The 10,131-nt window shown below is 38.7% G+C and overlaps 1 protein-coding gene across 2 annotated transcripts in view; it reads left to right on the forward strand.

Moving 5' to 3' along the window:
- CCDC126 (coiled-coil domain containing 126) overlaps positions 1-9,917 on the forward strand; it is a 57,602-nt gene extending 47,685 nt beyond the window's left edge. For both annotated transcript variants that reach the window (XM_011944201.1, XM_011944202.1), the window contains exon 3: positions 8,133-9,917. In XM_011944201.1, the coding sequence (XP_011799591.1) occupies positions 8,133-8,317 (185 nt within the window). In that variant the 3' untranslated portion in view covers positions 8,318-9,917. The remainder of the gene's footprint in view (positions 1-8,132) is intronic.
- Positions 9,918-10,131: the final 214 nt, after the last annotated feature.

Here is a 10,131-nt window from a genome sequence, read left to right on the forward strand (position 1 = left end):
AAAATTTTCAACTCTACAGAAGAAATTTAAAAATTGTATGGTAAACATCATATATCTTTCATCTAAGCTCACAATTGGCTAACTTTTTTTTTTTTTATGTCTGCTTTTTCTTTTCTTTTTTTGAGATGGAGTTTCACTCTGTTGCCCAGGGTGGACTGCAGTGGTGTGATCTCAGCTCAGTGAAACCTCTGCCTCCCAGGTTTAAGCAATTCTCCCACCTCAGCCTTCCAAGTAGCTTGGATTACAGGTGCCTGCCACCATGCCCGGCTAATTTTTGTATTTTTAGTAAAGACAGGGTTTCACCATGTTGGCCAAGCTGGTCTTGAACACCCGACCTCAAGTGATCCGCCCGCCTTGGACTTCCAAAGTGCTGGGATTACAGGTATGAGCCACCACGTCCGGCCACAAAGTGGTATTTATTCCAAAGATGCAAAGCTGTTCAGTATTTGAAGATCAATCATTGTAATACCATATACCAAATAAACAGATTAATGGGAGGGAAATGGGTTTTGCTGTAAAAGGGCAACATAGGGATCCTAGTGGTGATAGAAATATTCTGCATCTTAACTCTTATCAATGTCAGCATTCTTGTGATTTTGTATACAGTTTTGCAAGATGTTACCATTGTAGGAAAACTGGGCAAGGAATTTTTGTATTCATTATTTCTTACAACTCTTTGTAAATCTACAATTATGTCAAAACAAAAAGTTAATTTAACAATTAAGGAAAAAACCCGAAGCCAAATCTGTAAAATGCGTGGTCCTTGTATTCCAGATATGTTAAAGGCAAGTCAATCTCAGAATTCCTATTAGATATGATTTTTATGTCGCTATTTAAAGCATGGTCTGTTGGCTGGGCGTGGTGTCTCAAGGCTGTAATCCCAGCACTTTGGGAGGCCGAGACGGACGGATCACGAGGTCAGGAGATCGAGACCATCCTGGCTAACATGGTGAAACCCCGTCTCTACTAAAAAATACAAAAAACTAGCCGGGTGAGGTGGCGGGCGCCTGTAGTCCCAGCTACTCGGGAGGCTGAGGCAGGAGTATGGTGTAAACCCGGGAGGCGGAGCTTGCAGTGAGCTGAGATCCGGCCAGTGCACTCCAGCCTGGGCAACAGAGTGAGACTCCGTCTCAAAAAAAAAAACAAAACAAAACAGCATAGTCTCTTTATGGTGATTTGTATCATTTAGGCAAAGCCATTATCTAGCATTTCTTAGGAAAAATTGGGCTTATTTTAGGAACTAAGGTAATTGTATTTAATGTTTGATGAGAACTTATCTTAGTTCACTCATGTGATCTAAACTGCCTGCAGTCTTTTTTTTGTGAGACAGAGTTTCGCTCTTGTTGCCCAGGCTGGAGTACAATGGCGCAATCTCGGCTCACGACAACCTCCACCTCCCGGGTTCAAGTGATTCTCCTGCCTTAGCATCCTGAGTAGCTGGGATTACAGGCATGGGTCACCACACTCAGCTAATTTTGTATTTTTAGTAGGGACAGGGTTTCTCCATGTTGGTCAGACTGATCTCAAACTCCCAACCTCAGGTGATCTGCCTGCCTTGGCCTCCCAAAGTGCTGGGATTACAGGTGTGAGCCACTGTGCCCGGCCCTGCCTTGCAATCTTAAGAAGAGAAGTAATAAAGTAATTGTTGAGGGACATAATTTATTAAGCACCCAGTGGGAGAAGGTAGCTATATTAAAAATACAAAAGATTAAACAATGAATGTACACTTAATCATAGAATTAATGAAGTCTTTGAAAGCAATTCTACCTAACAGTGTTCTCTTTGCTATGATATTTAGTTTGTATTTCTTTGGAAGCATTCTTTCTTTACTGCTAGTAGCTTCATAATAAAACTTTACACTGGGCAACTCACTTTGATAACCAAGAAGCAACTTCTGGCTGGGCGTGGTGACTCATACCTGTAATCCTAGCACTTTGGGAGGCCAAGGAGGGAGGATCACTTGAGCTCAGGACTTTGATACCAGCCTGGCAACATGGCAAAATCTTGTCTCTACAGAAAATTAGCTGAGTGTGGTGGTGGGCACCTGTAATATCAGCTACTTGGTAGACTGAGGTGGGAGGACCTCCTGAGCCCAGAGGTCGAGGCTGCAATGAGCCAAGATTGCACCACAGCACTCCAGCCTGGGCAGAGACAGTGAGACCCCGTATCCGAAAAAAGAAAAGAAGTGATTTCTAAATTTTCTTGCTCGCACCATTAAGCTAATATTTAGTGGTGGCAAAGTATTGATTTGAATTTGAAAAATATTAATAAGGAAAAGTTTTTGACTTGTACAATGTATATTAAACACTTCTGTGTCATTTTGCATTTTACAACAGTTTTATTCCCTTTGTGTGTACATACAGGTTTATCTATTTAGACCTGCCTCTCTAGTAAATAGATTTGAGGCAGCTGACATTAAGAGTACAAACCAGAAAACAATATTTAGGTATAAAAAGGTAAAGTACGGCCAGGCCTGGTGGCTCACGCCTGTAGTCCCAGCACTTTGGGAGGCTGAGGTGGATGGATTGCTCGAGCCCAGAAGTTCGAGAACAGCCCAGGCAACATGATGAAACCCTATCTCTACAAAAATTAACGCAGCATGGTGGTGTGTGCCTGTAGTCCCAGCTATTCGGCAGGGAGTGGGGAGGGGGCGCTGAGGTGGGAGGAAATCACTTGAATCCAGGAGGTCAAGGCTGCAGTGAGCCATGATTGTGCTATTGCACTCCAGCCTGGGCGGTAGAGCAGGACCCTGTCTCAAAAAAAAAAAAAAAAAAAAAAGATAAGAGACATATGACATAATGACATAAGTAGGGGGTCTGCAAGAGCCTGTGTGCTTATGTTTGTGCCAGTCATGTGGCTAGTGGCCCTCAGATTTATTCCTTACCCTTTCTCTGTTCTATTTCTCAAGGAAGAGTGAGTGATTCCAGTAGGTGGCATTTTCCAAGTTCCCAAATCAGCTGGCTTCTGCCTGGGTTCAGCCAGTGGGAGGTATGGAAGGAATTTGGAAAGCAGGAAGAAGGGAAGGTATTTTTCCCCCTCCCTCTCTGCTTCAGGTGGGGTCTCTGGCAGAGCCCATGATTGTTTTGTAGTGCTACCTTCTGCCAGACAGCCTGCTTTGGTTCTGTTTTTCCACAAGGTGAGCTTGGACTTGGCCTCTGGTAAATCACTGCGTTCTCCCTCTGTTCCATAGTTCAAGGGATGATAGTGGCTTCCTGCTGTGCCTTACAATCACTGATTATGTTTAGCATAGTTAGAATCTTTTTATACCCAGTATCTTTAGCATATTTAATAGCATAATATACCCTTCTTTTGATTTTTGTGTGCTATGAAATAATCAGGCTAGGTTTATGTTTTTATGTGATTTTTTTCCCCTTCTTAAACTATTTGATCTTCTCCCAGAATAAGGAAGTTAAAGTAGGAACAGAGCAACCTTAAAGTGGTTTATTTTTTAAATTGGATCCTTCATTTCTATCTCAGTGATGATGCTACCTACCAAACGTGTGAATTAGACCTTCAGCAAATGTTCATTTCAAACATTTGTCGAGTGTCTACTGTGTGATGAAGCACCCTAAAAGGATAGATATGACAGGATCTCTATTTCCAACTTGCTTTTAGGGGTTCAAGGTCTAAGATAGGGAAGGGGTTCTTACTGCTAGCACCTTCAGTGACGGAGCTTTATGGGGGAAAGTATTATAGATGCACATATAATATTAATACAAGCATATAATTCCCTTAAAGATGTCATCTCATGTAAACATAAAATTGTATTGTGAATGTAGAGAAAGGAAGATATTTGGTGTATTGGAAAGAACTCCAAATTCAACTAAGTGATTTTATATCATGGAGGAAGGTAGATATAATCTCTTCGTCTCTTTTTTTTATAATATTAAAATAGTCGATTTTAGAAAATTTAAAAGCTCTATATTTAATAATAATTTAGAACATTGTAAAGTTATCATATAGTTGTTTCTCATTTATCCTTTTTCTTTAATTGCCAGTTTCTACCCTGACTGAAATAAGTGATTAGACTGTACCTTTGTAATTCTCACACCTCAGTTTAATGTCAAGGTCTTTAGCTTCGTTTCATTAATGTGTTAAGACTGTTCCCTGCCTGCCCATTTTAGGTTGCTACTTCTTTTAGTATTATAAAGGAGTGATTGCCATGGAAAAGGAGATCCAGGATTTATGATTTAGTCTTAACTGCTGAAGAGTTTTAAAAAATATGATTATCTCCTGTTTACCAAATACTATTGCAACTCTTGATTGAAAGGTATTAATAAATAAATGTCCCCTCTCCCAATGTTTTATTTTGAAAATTTTCAACTCTACAGAAGAAATTTAAAAATTGTATGGTAAACATCATATATCTTTCATCTAAGCTCACAATTGGCTAACTTTTTTTTTTTTATGTCTGCTTTTTCTTTTCTTTTTTTGAGATGGAGTCTTGCTCTGTTGCCCAGGCTGGAGTGCAGTGGCGTGATCTCAGCTCACTGCAACCTCCACCTCCCGGGTTCACGCAGTTCTTCTGCTTCAGCCTCCGGAGTAGCTAGGACTACAGACATATGCCACCACGCCTGGGCTAAGTTTTTTGTATTTTAGTGGAGATGGGGTTTTACCGTGTTGGCCATGGTGTCCAGGCTGGTCTCGAATGCCTGACCTCAAGTGATCCACCCCGCCTCGGCCGCCCAAAGTGCTGGGATTACAGGCGTGAGCCACCGTGCCCAATCCTCTTTATATATACAAATATCTATGTTTATTTCTTTTTGGTACCATCTGAAAGAAGTATGTGTCATGATATTTCATTCCTGGGTACTTCTTGCTGAAGGATTTTTGTAAATGTTTTTCTTGTATATTCCCTTTAAACTAGAATGTTGAGGTGTTCATGATGAATGATGCCAGAGATGCACTGCTTGGAAAATCTCATTTTAGCATAAGATTTGCTCCAAATAGTTTCCCCCTCACTTTATATTACATTTCTATTTTTTATAAGTATTTTTTATCACCCTCTATCACAACCACTATCGTAGTACTACTCCTTTCTGATACCTTTTTTTCCCACTTCTAAACAGTTGTAAAATATTGATAACATAAAATTTGCCATTAAAATAATTTTTAAGGCTGGCTGCAGTGACTCACGCCTGTAATCCCAATACTTTGGGAGGCCGAGGCGGGCGAATCACCTGAAGTCAGGAGTTTGAGATCAAAGACCAGCCTGGCCAACATGGTGAAACCCTGTCTCTACTAAAAATACAAAAATTAGCTGGCCATGGTGGCGCACATCTGTAATCCCAGCTACTCAGGAGGCTGAGACAGGAGAATCACTTGAACCTGGGAGGTGGAGGTTGCAGTGATCCGAAATTGCTCCAGTGCACTCCAGCTAGGGTGACGGAGTGAGACTCCATCTCAAAAAAAAAAAAAAAAAAAATCAGGGGCGGGGCACAGTGGCTCACGTCTGTAATCCCAGCACTTTGGGAGGCCGAGGTGGGTGGCTTACCTGAGGTTGGGAGTTTGAGGCCAGCCTGACCAACATGGAGAAACCCCACCTCTACTAATAATACAGAATTAGCCAGGCATTGGTGGCACATGCCTGTAATCCCAGCTGCTCGGGAGGCTGAGGCAGGAGAATCACTTGTACCTGGGAGGTGGAGGTTTTGATGAGCCAAGATCGTGCCATTGCACTCCAGCCTGGGCAACAAGAGTTTAACTCTGTCTCAAAAAAAAAAAAATTGTTTTTAAAATATGCAGTTCATCAATATTCATTATATTCACAGTGTTGTGCAGCCATCACTACTGTATCTTTCCAAAACTTGTACCACTCCAAACAAGAAATCTGTAACATCTGAGCAGTAAATCTTTATTCCTTCCCCTGGTCCTTGATAACCTGTAGTCTACTTTCTGTTTGTATACATATACCTATTCTACATATTCTATATAAGTGGAATTGTACAATATGTGATGTTTTGTGTCTGGCTTATTTCACTTACCATAACGTTTTCAAGGTTCATCTGTGTTATAGCATGTATCAGAATGTCATTCCTTTTTCTGGCTGAATAATATTCCATTGTGTTTATATATATACCACATTTTGTTTATCCGTTTATCTGTTGATGGACACTTGAGTTGTTTCTACCTTTTGACTGTTGTGAATAAACCTGAAATGAACATTGGTGTGTAAGTATCCCTCTGAGCTCTGAGTCCTTGCTTTTGATTTTTTTTTTTTTTTTGAGTATATACCTAGGAGTGGAATTCCTGGGTCGTATGGCAATTTTATATTTAAGTTTTTGAGGAACTGACAAACTATCTTCTACAGCATCTGCACCATTTTATATTCCCACCACTAATGTGTGAGGGTTTCAGTTTCTCTGCATCCTTGCCAACACTTATTTTTCATTTCTTTGGTGACAGCTATCCTAGTAAGTGTGAAATGGCATCTCATTGAGTTTTGGTTTATATTTCCATAGTGGCCAGTGATATTGAACATCTTTTCATGTACTTATTGGCCATTTGCATATCTTCTTTTGAGAGTGTCTATTCAAGTCCTTTGCCCATTTTAAAACTTGATTGATCTTTTTGTTTATGAATTGTAAGAGATCTTTATATATTCTGGATAGTAGATCTTTATCACGTATATGGTTTGCAAATGTTTTTTCCCCTTCTATAGGTTGTCTTTTCATTTTCTTGATTAATGTCCTTTTATGCACAAAAGTTTTAAATGTTGATGAAGTTCAATTTATTTTCTCTTTTGTTGCTTGTGGTTTTCTGATAGAACCATCAGCACATTTATCAGTTGTTAGATGATTTCTCTCCTGGTGATCCTGAATTAGGGCGTGGGCTGATTTTTTGGTACATGATCAACAAAAATAACAGTATTCGTTGTCACTAACTGAGTACCTAATACATGCTAGATGATTTTGGGAAACCTGAGAAAGAGAATTCTAAGGCAGAAAAGCCTCATAATTTTATTCTTGCCAAGTAAAGTTTACTAAAACTCCATAACATTACAAAGAGGTTAGAAGATATTGTCTTCCCCATCTTTTTTCTGTGGGAACTTTAAGTCAGAACTACTGCTAGTGTCCTACTGCACTGAATAGGTTCCTGGTATTTGCACTGGACCCTAGGCTCCCTCACAACTCCACCCCTGTAGAGGTTCTCTATTTCTGTATTTCATGGACTCTCTTACTTAGCTAGCTTTTAACTTTACCGGCTTAGTCTGTGTTATTTTTTATTTTTATATTTTCGAGATGGAGTCTCGCTCTGTCGCCCAGGCTGGAGTGCAGTGGCGCAATCTTGGCTCGCTGCAAGCTCTGCCTCCCAGGTTCAAGGTATTCTCCTGCCTCAGCCTCCCAAGTAGCTGGGACCACAGGCGCATGCGACCACGCCTGGCTAATTATTTATATTTTTAGTAGAGACGGGGTTTCACCATGTTAGCCAGGATGATCTCGATCTCCTGACCTTGTGATCCGCCTGCCTTGGCCTCCCAAAATGCTGGGATTACAGGTCTGTGGTATTTTTTACAAACTGCTTAAGAAACTCAAGATAAATGAATTACTCACAGCAGGACTAACGTTTTGAACCAGACTTTGAAATCTATTATATCGCACTGGAAAAGTGAGAGTTTCCCCCACATTTACAACTCCAAAATTCCTTTTGGAAACTCTTTGTAAATGATGCTGTTGATTTAAAAATTAGGGCCAGGATCAGTGGCTCACACCTGTAATCCTAGCACTTTGGGAGGCTGAGGAGTGCGGATCACCTGAGGTCAGGAGTTCAAGAGCAGCCTGGCCAACATGGTAAAACCCCATCTCTACTAAAAATACAAAAATTAGCTGGGCATGGTGGCGGGAGCCTGTAATCCCAGCTACCCAGGAGGCTGAGGCAGGAGAATCACTGGAACCTAGGAGGTGCAGGCTGCAGTGAGCTGAGATCATGCCACTGCACTCCAGCCTGGGTGACAGAGGGAAACTGTCTTTAAAAAAAAAAATAGGCTTTTCCTATTTGTAGTATGAGTGCATTCTCTCTAGTACATTTTCTCTAGATGACCCAGTAGTTGTCCACCTCTTTCCTTCAAACTGTAAAAACACAAAAATTAAGAGCTCTATTAATGTTTATTTTATTCTGATTTTTTCCCCTAGCGGATCTGAAAAGAACAATTGCTGTCCTTCTGGATGACATTTTGCAACGATTGGTGAAGCTGGAGAACAAAGTTGACTATATTGTTGTGAATGGCTCAGCAACCAACACCACCAATGGTACTAGTGGGAATTTGGTGCCAGTAACCACAAATAAAAGAACGAATGTCTCAGGCAGTATCAGATAGCAGTTGAAAATCACCTTACGCTGCTCCATCCACTGTGGATTTTATCCTATGGCAGAAAAGCTTTATATCCTATGGCAGAGTAATACTTTACAATAAAAGCTCTACACATTTTCAAGGAGTATGCTGGATTAATGGAACTCTAATTCTGTATATAAAAATTTTAAAGTTATTTGTTTGCTTTCAGGCAAGTCTGTTCAATGCTGTACTATGTCCTTAAAGGAAATTTGGTAATTTGGTTGATGTGATAAGCAGGTAGGTGAGTTTTGTATAAATCTTTTGTGTTTGAGATCAAGCTGAAATGAAAACTCTGAAAACATGGATTCATTTCTATAACATATTTATTTAAGTATATAACATGTTTTTTGGACAAGTGGAGAATATTTAATCATTCTGTCATTTGTTCTCAATGATAAAACTGTTAGACTAAGGCTATTTGAAAATGTGCTTATTTCTAGTACTATATTTTGTTGTTCCAATTATGAGCAGAGAAAGGAAATATAATGTTGGAAGTAATGTTTTGAAATCATGACCCAAAGAATGTATTCATTTGCACTATCCTTCAGAATAACCGAAGGTTAATTATTGTATATTTTAAAAAACTACACTTATAAGAGTATAATCTTGAAATGGGTAGCAGCCACTGTCCATTACCTATCATAAACATTGGGGCAATTTAATAACAGCATTAAAATAGTTGTAAACTCTAATCTCATACTTAAATTTTTCTTATATTCTGAAGAATAAAAGATATTTTTATGATGAGAGTAACAATAACTAAATTATTCATGATTTTTCACATACATGAATGTTCTTTTAAAAGTTTAACCCTTTGAGTGATGCTATCAGGAAAGCACATTTTTTCTATATTTGGGTTAATTTTGCTTTTGTCCAGGAGGAAGGGATTTGGGAGACGAACTCTTGAGGACTTTAGCCAGATGTATATAATAAAGGTACTTTTGTGCTGCATTAAATTGCTTGGAAAATGTTAACATTATATTATATAAGAGTATCCTTTATGAAATTTTGAATTTGTATAACAGATACATTAGATATTCATTTTATATAATGGCCACTTAATTAAGAACATTTAAAGATTAAACTATGAAGATTGACTATCTTTTCAGGAAAAAAGCTGTATATAGTACAGGGAACCCTAATCTTGGGTAATTCTGGTATAAAACAAATTATACTTTTATTTAAATTTCCCTTGTAGCAAATCTAATTGCCACATGGTGCCCTATATTTCATAGTATTTATTCTCTATAATAACTGCTTAAGTGCAGCTAGCTTCTAGATTTAGACTGTGTATAATTTAGTTTAGATATGGTATTGTTCATTATTATAATATGCTACCACATGTAGTAGCAATAATTATAATATTTTATTAAAATAAATATGTGAAATATTGTTTCATGAAAGACAGATTTCCAAATCTCTGTTCTCTTCTCTGTACTCTCTACCCTTATGTGAAGAAATTAATTATATGCCATTGCCAGGTAGAACTTTGGAATAATTGTTTAGTCTCTCCTATTATGTGTGGACATTTTTGTTTTTGGGTTTTTTTTTTCAGGGATGAAATAAAATATATTATTTCTACCTACAAAGTATTACAGGCTTTTTTCTTTAATGTTGGTTGTGCATTTAATAAATGATAAATAGTTAAAAGGAATCTTAAGAAAATTTTGGTTTTGTTTCAATTCCAGATAACTTTTTCAAAAGAGAAAAACTGAAGGTTACCCAATAGTGCCTCTCATTTGGTACCTAGGGTAGGAGAGTCTGAGTGCAGAGAGAGATTGGAGAACTAAGGCTTGACT

This window comes from Colobus angolensis, unplaced genomic scaffold (assembly GCF_000951035.1).
Source record: "Colobus angolensis palliatus isolate OR3802 unplaced genomic scaffold, Cang.pa_1.0 Scaffold229, whole genome shotgun sequence".
NCBI classification, from domain to species: domain Eukaryota; kingdom Metazoa; phylum Chordata; class Mammalia; order Primates; family Cercopithecidae; genus Colobus; species Colobus angolensis.